The sequence below is a fragment of the Genypterus blacodes genome, unplaced genomic scaffold, assembly GCF_046128005.1.
Source record: "Genypterus blacodes isolate CSIRO-AG114 ecotype Tasmania unplaced genomic scaffold, CSIRO-AGI_Gbla_v1 ptg000118l_1, whole genome shotgun sequence".
In the NCBI taxonomy this organism is placed as follows: Eukaryota; Metazoa; Chordata; class Actinopteri; order Ophidiiformes; family Ophidiidae; genus Genypterus; species Genypterus blacodes.
Genome location: NW_027466921.1, coordinates 649212 through 672265, shown reverse-complemented (window position 1 = coordinate 672265; position 23054 = coordinate 649212). Strand labels below are relative to the sequence as shown.

General features: G+C 44.8%; 2 protein-coding genes across 5 annotated transcripts in view; both read left to right on the top strand.

Moving 5' to 3' along the window:
* The first annotated feature begins 341 nt into the window (after window positions 1–341).
* Window positions 342–3174, top strand: sumo3b (small ubiquitin like modifier 3b). The gene is made up of 4 exons (XM_076162030.1): window positions 342–492; window positions 1037–1165; window positions 1282–1353; window positions 2059–3174. The coding sequence occupies exons 1-4, from the start codon at window positions 472–474 to the stop codon at window positions 2119–2121; spliced, it is 285 nt and encodes a 94-aa protein (XP_076018145.1). The 5' UTR covers window positions 342–471; the 3' UTR covers window positions 2122–3174.
* A 2551-nt stretch (window positions 3175–5725) lies between these two features.
* Window positions 5726–23054, top strand: part of fmnl2a (formin-like 2a) — a 40126-nt gene continuing 22797 nt past the window's right edge. For 2 of the 4 annotated variants that reach the window (XM_076161901.1, XM_076161902.1), the window contains exons 1-3: window positions 5726–6396; window positions 20512–20595; window positions 22848–22928. In XM_076161901.1, coding sequence (XP_076018016.1) covers window positions 6283–6396; window positions 20512–20595; window positions 22848–22928 — 279 coding nt within the window. In that variant the 5' untranslated portion in view covers window positions 5726–6282. The remainder of the gene's footprint in view (window positions 6397–20511; window positions 20596–22847; window positions 22929–23054) is intronic. The other 2 variants (XM_076161900.1, XM_076161903.1) reach the window with 1 other exon arrangement.

Genomic DNA, 23054 nt, shown 5'->3' with positions numbered 1-23054 from the left:
CGCCACTACACTCTCAGGGTGTGTGGATGTTTGATTAAATATTAAACATTTTAATTTCTGTATTTGTCTTAGATATATAATACAATTCGACTATGAGTCATTCTTAATTATTTGATATTTGCTTTAAAGTGAAGTATGGACTCTTCTACTATTGATCCTCTCACTATTAGTAGACAGATTTGTTCATTAATGAATTGCAAAGACATGATTTGAATTGTTTGGTTTCACGTGGATGCGCAATTTACATCTGCGCGTTCACGAGTCCGCGCGACCCCGACGGACAGAGAAGCACGTGACCCCGTGTGGGCCAATCAGCATTTAAAGTTTCCGCGCGTGCTCCCTGTGAGCTAGGAGGGAAGAGAGGGGCAGAGACGATCCGAGACCACACACTGGCCGCCGCCGCTTCACCAGCCACCTAACCTCTCGCTGCCCGTCGCCTCCGTTTGAACCACGACCTGGCAAAACAGCACCATGTCGGAGGATAAGCCTAAGGTCAGTGCGCCGGTCCGCTCCTTTGCACGGCCGCTTCGTTGAACTTTGTGCTTCTCCGGGGCTCAACTCGGAGCCCGACGAAGCCGCTTGTAACTTAGCCGTGGTCGGGTTAGCTAAGCTAGCCCGGCTGCCTCGGCTCCACAGCCCGCATTTGAGCGCGCAGACTGGGGGAACAAAGGTGGACTCGTCTGCGGCTCTTCTACAGCTTTGTGTTTGTTTTCTGGCCGCACTGCACTGCTGCGCCGGCGGTTGTAACACAGCGATTTGAACTGTAATCACCGCGAAAGAAGGAATTCTATGCGAGAGCTGGTCTGTGAATGAATGGTTCGGCTTGTTTTTGTTTGCGCCATTATGGCGTTTTGCGCCAGTTACAGCACAGGCTAGGCTGCTAGGCTAAACACCAGCCCCGGGTCTGCGTGCACAGAGCGTTAGATGGTGTGTTGTGTTTGCATGCAGCGTTAACACGGGTTTAATGGTACTTAATGGACCCGCGCGCGCGTGTGTGTCTCTCTGAGGTTGTAACCGCCGTGTTGTTGTGTTCCAGGAAGGAGTCAAGACCGAGAACGACCACATCAACCTGAAGGTAGCGGGTCAGGATGGATCCGTGGTCCAGTTCAAGATCAAGAGACACACTCCGCTCAACAAACTCATGAAGGCTTACTGCGACAGACAGGTGAGACACAGACACACACTCACCTCCTCAGCTCACCGTGTCTCTCCATTTAACTACTGTTACCTGAAAGCTTGAGTGTATATAAATGGTTTGCATTTCCTTTCTGTCTTTTACAGGGTTTGTCAATTCGTCAGATACGCTTTAGGTTTGATGGTCAGCCCATAAATGAGTCGGACACGCCTGCACAGGTTGGTGACATCATGTGTTTAATGTCTGAAAAGTTCAAAAAGCACTGATTGTTTACATGTCTGGTTGAGTAGTCGCGTATGCCTGTCAAGTTTGTGTACACGGAATACACAAGAGTACGCAGAACTGCATTAAAATCTGGTTGTTCAAACAGCAGCTACAGTGAGGATGAGTCATATCTTGAGGAAGGAGTGTAAAGCCTTCGTTATTACACGTCTACGAATGCTTGACATGTAATTTACAGTGCGGCGATGTATTCCCATGATGTCAGCGTCAGGTTTACTGGATGATAACAATTAGATTTTTGTGGCCTTTTACTAGGAATTGTCCTCACCTTTGTCACTGCACTGACAGAATGGAGTCACTGTGGTCTTTTTATACACCTAATTCGCCCCCTGAGAGAGAGAGAGAGAGAGAGTGTGTGTGAGGGTGAAGCTTTACATATTTTGCACCTTTACTTGATCTCGTCCCAAAATAAGACGGAAACACCCCTGGAATTCTTATTTCCGTCGGCCGGCATATGTTTTTAACTTCCCTCGTAGGAATTTATACGATCCTTCACACCCGTATGGAAAACTATACCGAAGCTGAGGGCCAATAGCTGCGGCTCCACTTTGATAAATGCGCACAGGGGGATTCTAGGTGTATAATACAGTTCTTTGTGCGGAGAATAACTTGAGTTTTGTAAATGTCTTTTGTTTTTGCAGCTGGAGATGGAGGACGAAGACACTATTGATGTATTTCAGCAACAGACAGGAGGCGTGTCTTAAGCCGACGCTGGGAGGAGCAGCTTCATTATTTTGCTACATGTTATAACTGTTTATTGGTTTTTTTAGTGGTTCTTTTTCCAGTTTTTTTTTCTTCCTCAAACTCCAGCTGTATACAACACAAAGGAAGTTTGGGTTCTTTCACTGGGACCAAATCTGAACTTTTGAGACGCAGGGTAACCTTTATAAAGAAGTATTGCTTTATTTACACACGTGGATCATTTAAACTGGTCTAAGGCAGGGACAGATCTCAAATGGATGAAGGATTTCAGTGAAACCCCCCGCTTCTTGTTTTGATGTTGAACATGACCTCATGTATGTCATAAACCATGAGGTCATTTCCATGCCAAATCTTGTTTTGTTTTCATCATGTAAGCGTTCAGAACCAGGGTGGACATTACTATTTTAAATCATGTACTCGATGTGATTGTTTTGGAGGGAAGCTGTTGAACTCGTTCAGTCCACACCGACTTTCGGAATCATTTCCAGTATCATGTTCATTTTAAACTTTAACCGTTTGCTACCAGTATGTTTGTGAATAGAAAGGTGCTTTACCTCAACGCTGTCACTCATCAATGCACATGGAATTGAGTTGAAAATAAGCTGTGGTAATGTGTCTGGACCAAAATGCTAAATAAAACAGTTTCTTCAATACAAAAGGGTTCTATAAAGCCGAAATATGAGAGAGCGCAGCTGTCAGCACACAGTAAGAGACCAATTCTGAAACGTTCTGTGTAGAAATAACCTTTTTCTTTACTGTTTAATAATCCCACACACGAATAATAGTCCACATTATAGAGTCCAGAAATGAATCATCATAAATGTGCTCTGCTGAAACCATTTTTTTCCCAATATGGGGTGATCATACAGTTATCAGAGTCAATGCTGTATTGCCAGTTTGCACCCTTAAATACTTATCTTCAGTTCAAAAGTCAATATTTACTCTTTTTTTTTTTTTTTTAAGGTAAAATTGGCAGATTTTCCACAATTTGTTTCTTAACTGTACATTATTTGTTGTCCGTATAATCTATACAATAAATATAGTTTGATACTCAACTTCTGGGATTTGTGTGGACATGTTGATTCAGCTGCCCATAAAGTAGAGCACATGTAAAGACGTCAACAAAAGGCTTCAGGGAAAGGAGAGGAACATTGGCTGGATGTATAGATTGTTACTTTATATTTATTTGATACGTTATTGCCTGTCTGTGGTTTTCTCGCTTGGAGCCCCGAGGCAGCGTTACAATGGTCGACACCCATAATCAGATTTCTGTAGTCAATTAAGAGGCGTGTCCACTGGAAACTAGGCAGTACACTTTACGCGCACCAGAGGGCGCTAATGCTCTGCAGAGTTACAATCCCTGCTGACTGTTAACTTGCATGTTTCTCTTTAGTAACGACTTCAGGATTGATTCCTTGCTCAGTTCCAGCTCTGTTAGACCCATAAAGTTAGACGTCGTCCCCGCGAGGCTCCACACACACACACACACACAGACGTTTGATTGTGCTGCCTTTGTATTTTGGCATCTGCTTTGCATTTTATATTTCCTTGTGGAAATGTCTGAAGCCTCGCTCATGTTTCTCTGCTCCTCTCAGATGCAGCTGCAAGGTGCCCCCTTAAACACAATGACGGCCTGTGGTGGCTGAACCTGCTAAGCTCTGTCTGGAGGAATGCACCGGTGCTGATTTACACTCGAACTCCCAGAAAACACACACAGACCCCACGACAGGACTGAAACCAGTGGATAAAGTACACTTTGTGTAGCGGAAGGGAGCTGGAATGCCCTGACAGAGCCTGAACATGTGTGAATAATAACTCTCCCTCCTCTCTCTTCTGTCCTGGATCTCGGAGGAACACACACACACACACAGAAACACACATCTCATTCCTTTCTTCATTCTTTATGTGCTGCGTGTCACCATCAGCACACACCCTCATCACAGCATTATACTGATACTGTTTTAATGCTCATTCGTTAACTAACACCATTCTGCTATTGTCAGTGTACTTTAAAGCACATTTGTTCATTTATGTTTATTATTATACACCATAACTGTTCTTATTCTGATCAATTTGAAAATACTCATCCTCAAAATCCTCAAACAAGCTCTTATGATAGTATTCTTAGTGTGTTGGCATGTACATAAAAATATGGTTCGTCATATCTCCAACCCAAAAAAGGGATACACACACATACACACATATTCAGCACAACACAAGGGGAGGAACCCTTGGATTAGAGCACGTAATGATTGCGTCAGTCAGCTGTGTTTTACACCCTCAGTGTGTCCAGCCAGCGGACCTCAGATGTCACACACTCCCCTGTCGAATCGGGCCGGCCTGAATCAAACCACTGTGCATCTGCAGAACGCCTGGATCTCCTCCCAGAGCACTGCTTACTGATGTCATCGTCTTCGTGTGTTATGTGGACTCCACCCTGTCCAGAGTTTAGATCTCAACCCTAACAAATGTGGAAGATGTTGAAAAATGCGTACGTGTACAAGTTATCATAACTCTATTAGTTCATGTTTCCACAGATTTGGAATAAATGTGGAGAGAAGATACTGGAGGAGCGGCTGAATGTATCATAACAGAGCCGCTGATAGAGTCCAGACTCAATGTTTTGTCCCAAGGATCTATGTCTGGGGTCAATTGATTGACTTTATTGATTACACTAATTTAATTGTTACTGATTGATGTGCTGGTTTGTGCACTCCGAAAATTGTCCTAAAATTGAATCTGGAGAAAAGCCTTTAAGGATACACAGAGATACCACTGTACCACTGTCAAATCAACAAACATTTGATTCTACAAAGTCTTGTTGCAAAGTCAATGACAAAGTTTAATTGCTCCATCAGGCAGACTGATATTTCATCTTGTTTATGTGGTGAGTTTGGTGACAGTAGACAAATTTGATCATGAGATACAACACTTTTTGAAGAATAACCTTTATTCACCAGCAAATAATAGAAAAACAATAAGAAATATCAAAAGACAAAACATTTGTCCAGTTTGGTCCAGACATTGCATGTAAAAGGTTTTGACAACTGACTCAAAACCACAAAAAGATACAAGAAAATTGGGCGTGGCCTATGTGGATGGATTTGGATCGACCCAAGGAATCCAAGAAAAAAAATATTTTGATTAAGTTTCTCATGGTTCAAAAGTTATGGGCCAAAATCTAAAAGATGTTGGGATGCTCATGTTTCACTGTGTCTGCTGCACGTTCCGTATCAGGTTAGCAAAACAAGCAGATACCTATCAAGAGTCATTCAAAAATAGTCTTGAGAGTCTTGTTTTCCATTGTGTTGGAAAAGTTTTAAAGTGATACACCACTTATCTTACTACATTTAACGATTTCCCTGAAATTATAACCGAAAATGGGAGCTTACATCATTTTTTGTTTTGTTTGTCGCTAACTCATTGTTAACATCATGTAGGGTAACTTTTCTTCTCTTTTAGATACTCTTAGACTGATTGTGTTCTGTGGATCCAAGAAAAAGTTTGTCAAAGATCCCTTTTCCTATTTTACGATGGACTCTAAGTACCACAATGCAACACAAATCATATCATCTCCTTGGCTACGGCTTGTGGAGCTACGCCCCAAAAAGAAGAAGAAGAAGAAGAAGAAGTGGGAGGCTGTGCCCTGAAAGAAGCCGTTGTGGATGACTGTGTGTGCAGTCGCGGCGTGTGTGTGTGGGTGGCGTGTGTGAGTGAGTGTGTGTGCGGACCCCCTCCTTAACTCGGGATTACTAGTTTCTCAGACGCGGAACGCAAAGGCTGAATCATGCACGTCGTCATTACTACCGACTGGGAGTGGAGCCGAAATTGTGCAAGATACGGATAACAGCAGAAGAAGAGGAAAGAAGAAGAAGAAGAAAGGATTTGATCCGGATCCAGCGCGTCCCAGTGAAGTTTCCACACAAGTCCCGTTTTTTTTTTTGCGCCGTGGAAATGCCTGACCGGGGGTTGCGCTGCTCGGACCCGTCGCCCTCCTCCGCCGCCCCGCTCACATGCTGAACACTGACTGGGACGGAGGAGAACAACACCGGGGGAGTGTGGGAGTGTAAACGCCGCCGAACGGACCAGAGCAACAGGGGCGGAGGAGAGCTTTTTGGGATTTCTCTGAAGTTTGGTGTAACTTCTTGTGTGGGGGGTGAAACATGGGGAACGCGGGGAGCATGGACCAGCACACGGACCTGAGGGGGCACAACATGCCCCTGAAGCTGCCGATGCCTGACCCGGGGGAGCTGGAGGAGAGATTCGCCATCGTCCTGGTAAGATAACAACACAGTATCAAAAACAAAAACAGTGATTAGCGTTTCCTCTGACTTCTCCCCCACTTCCACACTCTTTGTTTCCCCCCTCCATGCTTCTTCAGCGTCCAGGGACGGGACAGCTGTGTGTGTGTGTGTGTGTTGTGAACCTCTGTGTGTGAGAGTGTGTGTGTCCAACACGCCTGATCCCTTTGTTGCGCAGGGGAAATGGGGGAATTCTGACAAAATGTCCGGGGTAACAAACGCACATGTTGATCAATCATCATTTGATTTCACGCGTGGGCGATGATTAATTTGAGTTCTCTCTTTCTGATCTTCATCCAAGTCTTCATCAGGCTGAATGAGGACTTATCTGCTGCACATGTTGAAGCAATCACAAACTAACTTCTCCTTTTCCCAGCGTCACTTCTCAACTTTCTGAGCTAAATATACTTGGTTTTGTTTTAAAAATAAGTTGTTTCCACTGGCTCCTATGTTTGTACAGTTTTTCTGTTACAGCTTGAACACACACACACTTAAGCACACACACACAGGTCCTGTTTCAGTTATCCTTGTGTAAATATTCCAGTGTGGCATATTTCTAGTTCCTTCTAAGCAACACCTGCAGTCCCAGCACAGCAGATTGCAACTTTTTTATGGCATTTCCTTCCATCTTTATGAGACTGGAGGCGTTGGCTCGCTACTGAAGCTCCTGGTGCTCAGCATGTCTGCTCCTCTGAAACATCACACACACCGTTAAGTGCCAGCACACACACCAGCTTGGAGACGTTGGATTTGGTCTAAGTTGTATCCAAAACCTGCATTAGAAACCACCTGTTTGTCTTTCCTTTTGTGCTTTAAAGTTGTAACATTGTTGTTTAAGGCTATAATGTTGAATTATAAATGAGAACTTTCTGCTGATGAGGAGAGTTTCCAGCCGAGTGCTCTCCCTAAGTCACCAAGCAAGACCGAAAATAACAGTGAAAGCAAAGGCCGTAATGGTGAAATGTGAGCCGAGTAAATGTGGGTCAAACGTGATTGTTGCTCCGTCTAATTCTCCTCTAAACATGAGCTGCTCACTTGGAAGGACTTTGACTCAGGCTGAGCAGGTTCCTGATCTCCGTGGGTATAAACTTGGCTGAGAGAAAAGGGGAAGTTTTCAGTTACAGGGCTGGAATTGTTTGGTGTCAAAAGGTTGCAAAGCCCTTTTTTTTACAGAAAGTGGATGAAGTTTAGTGAGTCGCTTGTGTGTCATCGGTGTCCAAGCTGGGGTGTGAGTCCCTCCGTGTCCTGATGCTGATGAATGTGTTTTGACATCACTCCGTCGTGGGATTTGAACCCCTCCCTTGAATCACCCGCTTCCTACACACACTCTTGAGTCTTCCCAGCTTCCACCTGGCTGTACAAACGGTAGAATAAGATGTTTGGTTTACAGGCTCGCCCTCGTGACACTTGGCAGAGAAACCGTTTCACTATCAGATTGGACTTTGTGGGGCTAACTTTCATTATAACTCCATCCCTCCACATGTGAGGGAACTCCCCCCACTCCCCCCTCCCTCCTCCTCCCTCCCCTCTCCTGCCTGCGTGATGCCTCGTCACTCGGCTCCATCGACGCCCTGCAGCATTAGGGCAGTTTAGCTGCAATAATCACCGCATTTAGCGTCATTTGCCACTGTTTACACTCTGATGTGTGTCAGCCGTGCCTGATGGCAGTTGGCTCCATTGATTGCCAGCGTGTGTGTGAGAGTGAGTGAGTGGCACTGTGTTGCTCCGATGACCTCACTGGGGTCTGAACAGAGAGACGCTCATTCATGTAACCTCCAGTATCTTATCAGTCACTACCTGAGGCGTGGAAGACGACTGATTAAAGAGCTACGTTAGACACTTTCACCCATCCATCAGTCAGTCCTTAATGACGTCATTAATTTGGCTGTTTGCTTTTCCATCCTGTCGCTTCCTCTGGTCTTTAAATATATCCTCAACCAGCGGTGAAGGTTAAGGAGCAGTTCAGTTCACCTGCCACTGCAAAGAGGATTGACTGGCAGGGCGAGTTCTGGGTCACAGTCGGGAACCGTGTGGATTAAAGGCTTGGGCTGTGTGTGACCACATTAGAGCAGCGGCCTGTCTAAACCCTGGAATTCCTATCAAGGACGCATTCGACTTTTAAGTGGTTGCTGCATGCGACGGAAGCGTGTTCTCTCCTCATCAGCTGAGCCCAGCGCAGGAACACTAGCAGGCTTTGGGTTTGGAGAGACAGAGGGAAGATGAAGATGTACGCCAGTGGCCAATGTTTGCTGCTGTAGTGTACATGGTTCCATGCGTGATGTCATAACTTTCAAAAGCATTATAATACACAATAGCAGGGTAATTATACAACTTAGTTATGATTCACTATAGGGTTATAACTTCACTGAATTCACAAACAGGGTTGTTGAATCTAAATAACAGATTTTTTTTTTCCAATTTTTGAAGAATGCGTCATATAATTGGAGTCCACCCAGGTTTTAATTTGCGTTTTAAGAAGTGTTGGCCGTCATAAGAAAGTGCTCCGATAAATATTTCCATCAATTACAAATTCCAGAGAGGTGCAAGCATCCACCAGCAGATAACACACACTGTTTGGCTCCGTTCCATCTCATCCAGCTATGAGGTCATCGAGGTCCTAAACTTGGTGTGTGTGTGTGTGTGTGTGTGTGTGTGTGTGTGTGTGTGTGTGTGTGTGTGTGTGTGTGTGTGTGTGTGTGTGTGTGTGTGTGTGTGTGTGTGTGTGTGTGTGTGTGTGTGTGTGTGTGTGTGTGTGTGTGTGTGTGTGTGTGTGGTTTCTGCTTGTTTTCAGTGTTCTTAGTGTTTATGTCTCCATAGTCTATAAATCATTCACAAGGAAGCGATTCCTTTAACAAACATGTCGCCTCGTCACATTTCTCTGTTTGGGTGTTTGTCTTCAAGCAGGGACAGTTTTTAATTTGACACGAGGTTTGGCTCTCATGTCTTGGCTGAGCACGTCTACATGTACTTTAAAGCTGGTGTTACTGGGGTTAAGGCAATAAACAAACGCCATACATACCTTGGAGAACGGCGGAATCCTACTGATTTGGGGGACAAATACTTGAGTGCTTGTTAACATACTGACTGAGTGAAAACAACCTGCTGCAGCTTGATGTTCTGTCTCTTAAAGACCAAACTGTGGCTCACTGGCCCTGTACTTGTTGAGTGCTTGCGTGTGTGTGAGACCAGGTGTGTAAATTCACATCCGACACATATTGATGTCAACATGTTACAGGAGAAACAGACCAGTCAAGAATGAAGCTTGAGTTCAGCAGCTTTGGGTTTGTCTTGCAGTGTCAGTGTTTAGTTTGACACTTTGACAACTACACTGTAACAAAGGAGGGGATATTACAAAAAGCCCAATCTGTCCCCTTCTAAAGGACAAAAGAGTTACAAATGAATGAATGAATGAATTACAAATATGTAAAACTATGGAAACATGAATGTCATCATCGCATAGCCATTCTCTAATATTGGACACATTGTCTGGCTGGGTTCTGAGACGGCCTGTATCTGTAACATGTTACTCCTCAGATAAGTGAGCTGACTGTGTAACCATTTACTGGAGGATTGGCCCGGCTGCTGTTCATTTAGTTGCTGTTAATTTTTCTCCTCGTTTCGACGCCAAGAAGGAGGAGCATTGAAGACATTATGTGTGTGGGTGTGTGTGGGATGTTGGACTCTGTGTACAGCCATGACGTCCTCAACACACTCTCACCTTGCATCTGATCGTTTACTTTAGCAGAGTGTGTAGTTCATTGGAGGGATGGATTCTCCTTGTTTCAAAGGTTCCCCCCCCTGACACACACACACACACACACACACATACACACACACACACACACACACACACACACACACACACACACACACACACACACACACACACACACTGACCTTGACCATGAGATGAGGCACAGTTTAGACTTAAGCATTTGTTGTTTAATGTACTTGAGGCAGTCAACAAGTTGCTGTGTGTGTGTGTGTGTGTGTGTGTGTGTGTGTGTGTGTCCAAGGCCTGTTTGTTGCTTGCATGTATTGTTCTGTGTGTTACTGGTCACGGTGTCCTGTGGGCAAAGACACACTGCACTGTAGTTTATTCTTAGAGCCACGGCTGCAATTCTGCACTTTGCTTGTGGTAACCATAGGTACAAGGAGATGAGGAATGTTTTCTCTGTTGTTCACTTCCTGCTCTCCCAAAGAAGCTGATTTATAGCTGATTATATCAACAACCTGCTTAACCAGTTTACTCAGCATTTGCAGCCTAATCAACATTCCGATTGTGTCATTTAGCCGAGCAATAACAAACAAGCAAAGACTCAGATGGGTGTTTTCTGACTCCGAGGCTGCTGCTGCTCCTCTTCCTCACTTAACCTGAGGCTCCACCTTCGTCTGCTGTCAGTGAGGCCAGAGATGTTTACGACCATTACTTGGTTGAAATGGCATATGGGGCGCAGAGGCTTAGCTGTTGTTGTAGCTGCTCTCCTCGATAGTCTGGCCAGATTACACCTAATCTGCTTTGTTTAAAGGCTGGAGGGTCACGAGTTGCTGTTTTGTTTTGGCTGTGAGACTTTGCATTCGACTGAATACTAATTTGTGGCTTTGACAGATTTAAGTTACCTTTGCCTTAGTTCAACCTCTTGACTCTAGGAGTATGAGAAGATGATGAGACACTGAGAGACACTGGTTGACGGTCTTGTGCTATCATATAAAAGATGTATATGCCTGTGGCTCATCCTTTTGTGGTTATCCTTATCTGGGACCCAGGAAGTGACTAAGATAGCATTCTCAGATTTTCCACGTTGACTCTTCTTCATTAAAAAGCAGAATAATGGGTATTGTCTGTGGAGCAGAGGGTGAGCAGTAGCCGAATCCCGTGCAGCAGGCCAGGGGAACAGTGCTGCCCTTTATTCTGTGGAGAGCCCAAGACGGAGGCTGGCACAGGACCCAGACCCGACAGGCTGCGAGGGGCCACCACTGTGCCCAAATACACATACCCTATGTGCGTATGTACACGCGTGTGTGTGTCTGTGTGTCTGTGCGCGCGTGTGTTTCTGTAGGACATTGGATTCAGTCAGCAGAGACTCTTGTGTTGGAGCCCCAGGATGCTCACCCACCAATTAGCCAGAGTCGGAGCATGAAATGCTTAGGGAGCGATGAGATCCGGCAGCCTTGTGCGCTGGCCTCTGCAGCCTCGCAGAAGGGATGCGATAAGTGATAATGTGCCGCTTAGAGCCCCCCGAAGCTGAGCCCGAGGCCTCTCGCCTGGCTGGCAGAGGGTCGGCTGATTATCTGGGATCTGGTCCCCGCGACTGCGTGCAAACACTGCCAAGTTGAAACCACCAGGGCTTCACTCAGCCATGTCGTACTCAGTTAGTTTTGACATGTGAACATTTTGGGGTGTTTTTCGTGTTCATCTGCTCTCTTCTCAACCGTCAGGGTGGCAGGGGAGCGAGCAGACAGAGAGCTGACAAAACCTCAATACAGCTTAAGATGATTTTAATCATACCAGAGTTCAGTTTCAACTACTTACCAACTAAGCAACAATCCTTCATTATTGTTTGGGTGCCAGACTAATAAATCTTGGATGTCTGGGATTGAGGCCATCTGTCTCAGGTGCATAGAACGTTTGTAGTGAATGCTGGTTTCTCAATGAAAAATAGACCTGATTTGGAGAAAAAACATCTTCTTCCAAATTTCAAAACAGTAGTCTTCATGTGTGCTTGTACTTGGCAAGTGCTGTCTTTGCTGTGTGTGAGGAGCAGGTGTATGGTGATGGAAAAAGACCCATTCTGGTGCTTTTATGTGGGTTGCGGAATCGTTGCCAGCATCGTCCTGCAGTGGCCCCAGCGACACATTCAAGGCGGGAGAGACGCAAAGCTTTGTGGCAAAGTGCATTATGGTCCGAATCTGTCCAGGTTCCAAGCTGACGGCTGCGCTGTTTAAATCAAGCGCTGCACAACAATGAGACTGTTTTTGAACAGTTTCTGTTCACAGTGTCGAGCTTTATCAAGGATAGATTCAAATGTCAGGGTTATCCTGTGAATAGCTGCCAGATTGCCGCCCTGTGTCGTTTTAAGGGCCTTGAGTTATATCAAGTGTTTACATTTTGATATCAGGCTTTCCTTGAATTGCAGCGTTCCCATTGGCTCTGTGTTCCTTGTTTTAAACTGCATAGCGGTGCACTGTGAAGCCTTTTTTGCATTGATTTACCAAGTTACAAGTTTACATATTCAATCAAATACAATCCAGTTCCAACAGCACTGCCAGAGAGATGTTGATTCAGCTCAATGATTTCATAATAATATTGAAGCTATTGTTTGTGACGGCGTAATGGACTGTACTATATTGTAAAAGTGTGTATTCCTGTGCCGCTCGTGTATCGCAATATAAATGCAGGAGGAGCAAACATGCAGGTACAGTAACTCTTTGTGTTGGCCTGGAGTTATCGCCTATCAAGAGAAGCCATCTATCCTCGGAATTTTTACAACCTCGTGTCTTAAACTGTTCTTCCTCCAAATGGGGGGAAGCGTCTTGCCAGAACCAACATGTGTAGCGCAGAATAAAAAGCCCCCATGCGTTTGAATCATGCGTGAGAGACAGAGCCGAAAACCAGCTGAGATATAGAATTCCACTGAACCTCAGAGGGCGAAGCAGCAGTGTGACAAAACGCCAAATTAATAAACTTCTTGAATGCTTGAGCTATATCTTAAGGGAATGTTGACACTCTGAAACGGTTTGGCCACAACATGCAAAGGAATTTGCCAGTGAAGATCCAAGAACAGAAGCAAAGCGCTCTTCCGTGTTTATTGGTCGCATCATGATCAAACTAGTAGATACAGATGTCCTCTTTAAAAGTTCATCAGCACTATCACTAGCACTTTCTCCAAATTCCATCATTCAAAATCGGAGCCAAATAAATGTAGCTACGTAACTAGCTATGGAAGAAGAAAGAAGAAGACCAAAGACTTAAAGTTCAAGGCACAATGTTCCTCTCAATAAGTATTTTTCTTTTTGCAAACTCGAATCGGCATAAATCGAACTAAGCCTTGTAACAGACTGAGATTATCTGATGGTAAATGGATCATAATCTCACTTCCTCATCTCTCGACTTCTGGCTGGCGGAGCCAAAAGATCTGAACATCATTATCATTATAATCACAGCCATGACTCACAACTTTGCCTTAATGACAGATCATAAACATGTTGTATTGTGTTCATGTAAACATGAGTGTGAATCTGGGCACCGTTTCCATTATCTAGGTTTCTCGCGCACATAACTCCTATGGAAGTCATTTACCTGTAGTTCATGTGCTATGATACTCCTACTTATTGCCCCAGGCTCTGAACCAAAGGTGAGGCAAACCTGCACAATGGCCTGTGCACATACATGGTTATACAGTTATATATTTTTGGAAGTTTAAGACAGTTGAATAGGCTCGTTTCTTCCCTGTGGTAGTACATCATGATCCTGCAATCATGTTTTGTTACAGATCAGTTTTTTGTAAAAGAGGGTTATGATGTTGTTAAGCCATCAATTGTTCCTTTTGAGCGCTTTTCTGCGGTCGGTATTGGGTCCCCGTACTTCACAGGGCATCAATTACCACATTAAAGGGAGGAGGAGGAGAGTGATTGTGCTGCTCTTTGTTGCATATTGCTCAGTGTTGGACGCACGGCGGCCTCAGATGTTTGGGGGAATTACGCCCGTGAGATCACAGGGTTATAGTCGACTACTGTGCGCTGGTAATCATCATCACTCTGGGTTGGAGTTGAGCCCACAGTCCTGTCTCAGGTCTTTCGCAGTGCTGCCAAGATGAGTAAACTAGAAACCAAACCTGTTTTGACAGCCCTGGTTCAGCGAGATGATCTGACTGCTCTCTGCTACTGTATGAAATGCTGGAGTGTAATCAGGTTTGCCTATATGGAAAACAATCCACCAAGCTCCAAACATTGGTGAAGCCTGGTGGATTGTTTTCCATATAGGCAAACCTACAGAAAGGGCAGGCCTGTTATTAGTGCTCGTGTTTGACAGCAGGCCAGACCAGCGTAATAGTTTCTGCTGTACTCTGTCATCATGTTGTATTGAAGCCTTGGATGATGCGTTTGCTGTTTTAGAATTCTTGTTTTGTCCATCCAGCCTGCATATGAAGTAGGTTAGGAAAATCTGCCTTGTTGTGTGCTATTGATAGATGTGTTCATGTAAGTTTTGTAGTTGTGCTGTTCACTTAATCACCACTTTTTGTCTGAAAGGAATGCAGGCTGCTGTTCCCCTTTAATCATGCACTGCTTGCTTTATTTACCAAGTTTACTGAGTGGCATACCAAATGCTGGGTACGTGACATGATTGATACAGTAGCAAAACCTGTAAGCTAAGCTAACAAGAACATGTTTTCATGACCTGGGTCACTGCTGTAAGATGTAAAAGTGCAACAACGGACACACTGTCTCAGTTCCATGAAGGTATTTTCTGTTTACGAGGACGTGTTTTGTCTTAAATAGTCTGTGTGTACCTGCAGTGCCCCCTAGTGGTACAGCAGATGAGAATAGCCCAATGCTGTGTGTGCGGCATAGCTTTATATTGGCTTTAGTTACGTTTTGTAAACCTTTGAGGTAGTACTTGGATGTTTTGATGTGCCCAGAGGTGGTACTCGGTTTTGAGAACCACGGCACGACATCATAGCTTTGTGCTTGTGTAATGTGCATGTTAGGATGTGTGGTTAAAGGAGCAAATCAGATTAAAAAGTCTAAAAGGATTATACTTCGTATTTAGCTCATCTTCCATGTCTCTCTGAGCTCAAAAGAGTCAAGCCTCCCATATGTGACTTGTGCGTCACCTCCCATTCTTGCTACCTGAACCTGCTGAAATGCGCACACACACACACACACACACACACACACACACACACACACACACACACACACACACACACACACACACACACACACATACACACACACACACACACACACACACACACACACGTCCTGTATGTGGAAGTAATTACATTTCCTACAGCCTTTTCTTAAAACATTATGCAAAAGCGTGCGAGCACGATGTTTTCCTTCCACCGCCCGCTGCATTTAGACGCTCGTTGAGCCACCGTTTATCTTCTAGATAAACAACCTTCCTGATTCATATTCTTTGCTCTGACGCTGGATCGTCTACTCCACCTCAGTCTACTCACTTTCGCAACCCGACATCTGGCCTGGCCTCCTCCGTCTTCATGTATCGCTTGTTTTATTTGGACAACTTCCTGCCGTTCCATAGAGTCTCCATCATCTGTCTGGTTTTCGCATAAATGTGAGCATGAAAGCCCTCGAACATCAAGCCAAGATGATGTTATCCATAATTTAACAGCAGTAGTGATAGCAGCCACCACCAACAAGCCAGTACACTACACACATTATTATGTCTAAGCGCTTCACCGCTTCATGCAGTGACAGCATTGGAATATTAATGATCTAAGATTTGTTTCTTCAGGCACGCGCAGCGACACTGAGACTCATGAATGGAATTTCATTGGAATGTGATCGCAGGGAAGAAGAAATGAGAGGCCAGGCTCAAACGTTTGAACTCTCCATTTGTTCCTCGAGCATTCCAGCCAGCAGCTTCACAAACATAAACAGGACCTTCTGATGGAGGAGGCTGCTGAGACGTGAGATGTGAGACGTTAGCCCAAGCGGAGGCGGGTGTGGGGGGGGTTCTGTGGATTATAAAGCTAATCTGAGAACAGACAAGGGACACCTGTGCCCCCACAAGAATGCCAAGGATTATGGATCCAGACAGTGCTAATGAGGGCAGGACAGCTTGGTTTGGCTAGAACACGCCAAGGAGCCACGCTGCTCCCGACTGCATATGAAACATTTACATTCCTATAAGTGGAAACTGCAGGCTGCTTCCACTTCTTTTATTATCTAACCTCCCCGGGGACATTTAGGGGATAAAGACTTGGATGGCAGTTAGGCGTGTCACAAGTCGGTCTCAAATTACAAATCAAGGCTGACAAGTCCAACTCAACTTAAGTCTTTGAGTTTTGAGTCCTAAACATTTACACTCATTTTGAATGCTTTTTGTAAAAGCTGTATTCCTTCCCAGATAAACAACTCCATTTCATGAAAACACATATAAATATGAGTATAAAATGTCATATTTCTTTACTTGTATATATATTTAGTTTGGTATTGAGCCCTTTTTGAGTTCAAGTCAGCAGATTTCAGGTGCCACAGCCCAGATTGCAGCATACGCGTAGTAGTCGTAATCTTTTCTATAGTTATGCAATCTTTACTATGGCACATTTCTACATCTGTGGTGGGTTAACAGCTCTGGGACTAACATGCAGGGATGACCTCATTATGGACTAAAAGCATAGAACACCCTGTGACTGATGCAGCAGAGTACACATCCAGTCATTTCCGCTATATTGAGCAATTATTGCAATCGTTTTTGTAAATGGTTGGTATGACTTGCCGTCAATATGCACTCAGAGGGTTTTTCTTGTTGTGGCATGTTGCTCTGTGGGGGTTGGAAAGGAAGTGAGGCATTTTGAAGAACAGCACGATTTTAGATGTTTGAAAATTGACCTGAGCAGAGAGGAGAAACCCGGTTTGATGATTTGTATCAAATGATGATGGGATGGAGAGATGTGATCAGATCAGGTCCTCCACAGCTCTCCTCTTCATCTGTTTAATTAGATTCACCATCCTCCTCCTTGATTAGTACTGTAATGGGTTCTGTAGTTAGCCTGACAAAGTCTCTATTTCATGCAGATTCCAATGCTTTTAGGTTATGGAATATGGAGAGCGAGGCAGAGCGGAGCTGCGTTGAACATTTAAACCAATTTCTCTCTCCTCTGTTGTCATCTGTAAAGAGTACACAGGCAAAGTGGATGTTTTCAATAATTTATTTAGGTTAAGAATGTATATTTACCATTGTTTTTTGAATTACAAATAGGCTATGAGGGCTCTGGAGGCCTGAATTCTCAAACAATCTTCATCACATTGCTGAAACTATCGCTAACAAAACAGAACCCTGCTCTGTCCCGTCATGTTTAGCCTTTGACTGGGTAGTTAACGTGAACTCGGATCAAAAATGGAACAACTCCAACCGCACCTGAAGGCAGCATTCCTCCACAGTCAAATGAACTGAATACAAAAACAGAACAGTGTATCCTGGTTTTGCATAGAGACGACATGAAGAGAGAATTCAATTTCACCATATTGAATTGCAGTTTGAACATCTGATCCCCTATTCATCACTTGTCTCACAGGGTTAGATTGGAATACTGTGGATTGAAGACTAGATTGATTGAGAAAAGTAGAGGAATTACCTAGTTTGTCATTGAGGCAGGAGACATGTTAAACCCTTGCCAGATACTGAGACACCTTGAGCTCCCATTCTGCCAGATTTCCCCATAGACCAGGATACGACTTATAGCTGCACTGGCTCTTATTATTATGCTTCATTGCAGCTGTGTTTTACAGGAAAACTTCTGGGATGCTTGCAGAGAAAAAGGCGCAGCTGAGCATTCCAGTGAATTCAGAATCTGAGCTTTAAGCTATAGTGTGTGTGTGTGTGTGTGTGTGCGTGTGCGTGTGCGTGTGCGTGTGCGTGCGCATAGGTCTCCTGAGCAAGATCCTTGACAGGCTTGTAGAGTGTTGTACTGTATAGCTCCATAGTAACTCACTCTTTTGTCAATTTGGTATGCATACATCCATCCCTCCCTCCCTCCCTCCCTGTGTTTGTAGGGAGAGCCAAACGCAGCGGGCCTGTGGTGTGGGCTCTACGTTTGCTTTTCTAGCCAGCTGGGCTGTGAAGGCCGTGCCCCCACGGACCTCCTGGAAGGTAGTGGGTGGCTGTCGGGCTTCGCGCCAACCGTCTGTTTTCTTTTCTTTCATGACTCGGGCAGCGTAAAGAGCGGCTGGACTGTGTGGACACTCGTAGGGTTCGGAGGTCTTTCCAACAATTTTCCTTTTGGGAAGATACGTCTGGTAACATCAGGAGATATTTTAGGACTCTGGCACTAAAACTGAAACATGCTGTTAAAGGAGCCGATGGGTTACAGTAGCAGTGGCGAGTCAGGGCGTTTGCTAATGAGTCAAAGTCAGTGTGTGCATGTGTGAGGGTGGTCCGTTGTGTTTTAAGATGCGGTCGGGTGTTGGTGAAAAAGTGCCTCTTGCCTCATCAACAGCACTCCGTTAATAACACACAAACACACACTCAGTAGGAAGGAGAGGCGTGTTTGTAGACGGCGGGGTAACCTGACCCCGGCAAGCTGAGTGCCTGTCACAGTTCATTAGCATCGGGGTGATGTGACGGCTGGTAGAGTCTTGGTGGTTCTTTGCTTTGATTGGAACTTTACCAAACAGGAAACCCCACAGCCCTGCACACCCGCCGCTCCAGCCTCCGACTCATCCAGTCACCCATCCACCCAGCAGCACCGCACCTATACCCACTTACAACGCCAATGACTAAACTCCAAATATAACAAGAGTGAAGCCTCAGACGTAACCATCGTTGTAATTAAGTCGTCCTGCTTCGGTTTCAGCTCCCCTCCTCTTATTTACCGGGCTGTTTATTGACAACTGAGACTGCTATTGGTTTTCTGTCATTCACTGTGACCGGGTGCTCAGGTGTCGGATTGTATTTTAATGTGTTTAGGGAAGGAAAGTGGGTACTAACACTAGTCATCTGGTTAGCGGCCAGACCGAATCAATGGAGCCCCCTCAGATTCCCAATTCACCGCAGTCAGCACAGCAGCAGTCAGACCGACTCGCTGCATCTGCTGAATACTAATGCGATTTCCTGCTCGCTCTTCGGTGGGAGTCTGGGAGTGCATGCAAGGCTACAGCCAACGTTCGTACCAAAGACAACGTGCCCGCTCACGCTCGTGGCCTCTGAATAGATTCTGAACATGTAAAGACGTCAATATGTGTTAGAAATCTCTCAAGTCACGTCCTCAAATTATCTTTTTGGTTTCCCTTTTGTGTGTTTAGCTGCAGTTCTTTGTGGGGAAAACCAATTAAGTGCGGTGGAGCTCTATTTAGAAAAAGCAGAGGTAACTCGGCAGGGACGGTCAGGAACCGAGGAGAACGCCTATCTCATTCCATCGTCTGAAGAAATGATCATTTGTCATGGAAAGATTAGGAAAGCACTCTGATATTTGTATGTGTGTGTTCTTTCCTCTGCATATTGTTACAGTAGGTGGTGCAATAAAGGTCTGCATAAGTGTTCCAAGCTTCTTTAGTGGGCTCGGGGGCAGGGTGTGTGTGTGTGTACGTGTGATTTAGGCCATGACAGGAAAAGGAAAATAATTGTGTAAGATTTTTTGGATGACATTCACTCATTTTCTCCCACTGACTTTGAACCAACACATGTGTCATAATAAATGAATCCAACACACTCCACTCAGGAAATGACTTGATCCATGTTGGAAATTACAGCCAGAGCTTTATGAAGCCGTCTTTTTCTGCTTTTTCTGCTTAAATATTTTCCTCCATTCTCTCTTCTGGACTTCAACAAGAGATACATACTGTATATCTTTTACAATTTCAATCTAATCTATTCTGTCACAACTTCATATTATAAATGAAAATACAGCCGAGTGAGTTCATAACCATTTAACGACATCACATTGATTTTAATGGAACTTCTGATGGACTTTGGTGGGGGGGGGGGGGGGGGCGGATCCATTAAGTTCTGGTGCCGATCCAGAAATGATATTATCAGTACACTTTACATTGATTTATCAATAAGTGCAGAGACTGATCCGGAATATATTTATTAAAATATTTGCATCGTAGCCACTATTTCCAATGTGCCCTTGAGCAAGGCACCTTTGCATCGAAGAGGAGCGGCTCAGTAACCACAAGCAGCAGCGTCTTTGAGTGTGAAAACTTTTCTTTCCCAACTTATGTCTTTATTCTACTTGTCCTCTATTGACACTCACAGGATTCGCACTCGAACACTGTTTGGATTGTGTGTGTGTGCGTGTTAATTTTTCTCTCGTCGGGCTTCATTGTTATTGCACTGATTTGACTGATGACATCTCCTCAGCCACATTCAAATAACTTTGACCTTCTTCTGTCTTTCAGAACTCCATGAATCTTCCTCCAGACAAAGCTCGACTCTTACGGCAGTACGACAACGAAAAGAAGTGGGAACTCATTTGTGATCAGGTTAGTATCTAATCTGTCACATTCACTGCCCACGCATTCACTACCAGACTCCCAAGTTACTGAATAAATATGCATGTATTAATGAATGAGTTACAGTATGCAGCGACTTGTGCATTCATTTCAATTCAATACAACTTCATTCATGAGGGCTGAACACAAAACACACTGTACTGTGATTTTGTGCTGCAATTAAGGCAAAAATGTGCAATTCGACATAACTGATAGATTTCATAGGATTCTTTGTTTGCTGAAAAACATCAGTCATTGCTCATAATCTTATCTGTAAACTCTGAGTACAATCTGAATTTCAATGATGCAGGTAGATTGACGGTTTAGAAGTAAACTCAATAGAAGTACTTAATGATTACTGTTGCAGGTATGTTGGTATAATCATACAGCCAGTGTCTAGTCAGACAGGCGATCAGACATCAAACACGCACAAGGCAGCTCACATTCCCTCTCTGTGTTATGTAACACAGGGAGGGTGGGGGGGGGGAGAGTCCTCTGCCACTGCGTGTCATGGTCCCGGCTTTCGTGCTCTGCCGCTCCGCTTTCAGCACGTCGTCATATCCAGGGTCCCTAAGTGGCACCGCTGCTCCCCTGGTCAAGTGGATTAAGTAGTGTAAGCAGGACGCACGCATCAAGTCAGCCGGTACAAAAATAGAGCCGTAGTCTCAGACCTCCCTCCTTCCGACCTCTGTGCCAGGGATGGTTTCTGCTGAGACCATCCACCGCCAAACACTCTGCTCGCTCCTTATTGGTGACCACTCACCCCTGAAGAGAGCCGTGCCAGAGAGAACCCACCATGCTGGTTACAGGCGGGTTAGAACCCTCTTTCACTCAGGAGGGACGCATGGAATCAGATAATTTGGTTGATTTCCCATATATTACCCTAGAAATGTGAAAATCTTATGCATCCATTAATCCAATACACTGATTTTGTAACATGGAGGCGTTTGACGTTTCTAATCTGAGCGTTACAGAATGTTCCCAAATTCAACCTCTTAAATCAAATACTTTATTTTCCCCTGTGACGCTGTAAGAGCGAGACATTTCCGTGTCCTAACTGTATAGAATCGCTTTGTGCAACCATGGCAACGGGGACGTAGGGGAGGCAGGCAGGCAAGCAGAGATGACAGGTAACATCCCCTTTGAAATGCAGGCCTCGCAAGTGCTGCCAAGGTTTGAAATATTCAACATTCTAGGGCAATTATGAGGCTCTGTGAAATATGCAGGAAGCTCTCTGTGTGAAAATGGCGTTTGCTGTAAACCAAGAGAAGAGAGGAAGGGATATCATGGATTCATCACTGTCAAATCCCCTAATTGTTTGTCTTTGTCCTATGCCGTGTCTTTCTGTCATTATTGTGAATCTTGTTGCATAATCCGCACAGAACAAACCGCAATTTTGTTTCCGATGAGACATCGCAGCGGCGTTGGCAGATTTCGACGTGTAAAACGCCACGACATGCTGACTCACTTATCCTAAATTATTGCCTGGCAGGAGGCCATGTTGGGATGGTGGGAATAGCTTGAGGACATCCGCTCCTTTGCTTTGCTTGGCTTTCCTCAGAGTTGAAGCACCAATCCAGGACAAATACAGTGACAGGATAGAATGACATCATCTGAAAGCAAAACATAAACCGCACAGTGATCTAAATACCGTCTCCTGCTTACCTGGATGACCTGAACGCACCACTAAGCTCTCATATTTATCCACGATTTGACCTTTAAGCCTGTTGGATTGTTTGATGGAGGCGCCCGGCCTCGCCTCGTGACTGAACTCAGGACACACATGCGGTCACAATCCCCGTGCATTACAACACTTTAGCAGTAATAGGGGTGACAGTGTGTGACCTACTGAATGACCTTCACTGTCTCTAACTCAGTAGCTCTGCAGAGTGGATCATCTTCCTGACAACACGTGAATAGGTTTTCTGCAGCATGATGTTTCTTTAAGTTCTCAAGGCCCCTTCGGCTTTGAACCATGAATGGAATGAATAGGATTCCATTGTTCACTTAATAGACTTGACTCATAGCTTAACAATTGCACATTAGGTCTCACTCCAAGTCGATTTCCTTTGGAGTAGAATCAAAGGTTTAATGTGCATGTGCTCACAGATGAGACAACATGATGGTACTGGCTAATGTGGAAACACCTGCTCAGTCTCTCTCTCTTTCTGTCTCTCTCTCATGCCTCACTGTGACCTTTCTTGCTGTTGTCTCACCCTTTTTTTCTCCCTTTTTTTTGACAGGAGCGTTTCCAAGTGAAAAACCCCCCTCACACGTACATCCAAAAGCTGCGTAGTTATCTGGACCCAGCTGTCACACGGAAGGTGAGAGTCCCTGTCAACATGTTCCCCTGTCCCTTTGCTCTTCCTCTTTCTCTGGGTCACAACACCCATTGAAACTGCTGTCTTCTGTCACAAAAGAAGTGAGATAACAAGCAAACAAGTTGGCTT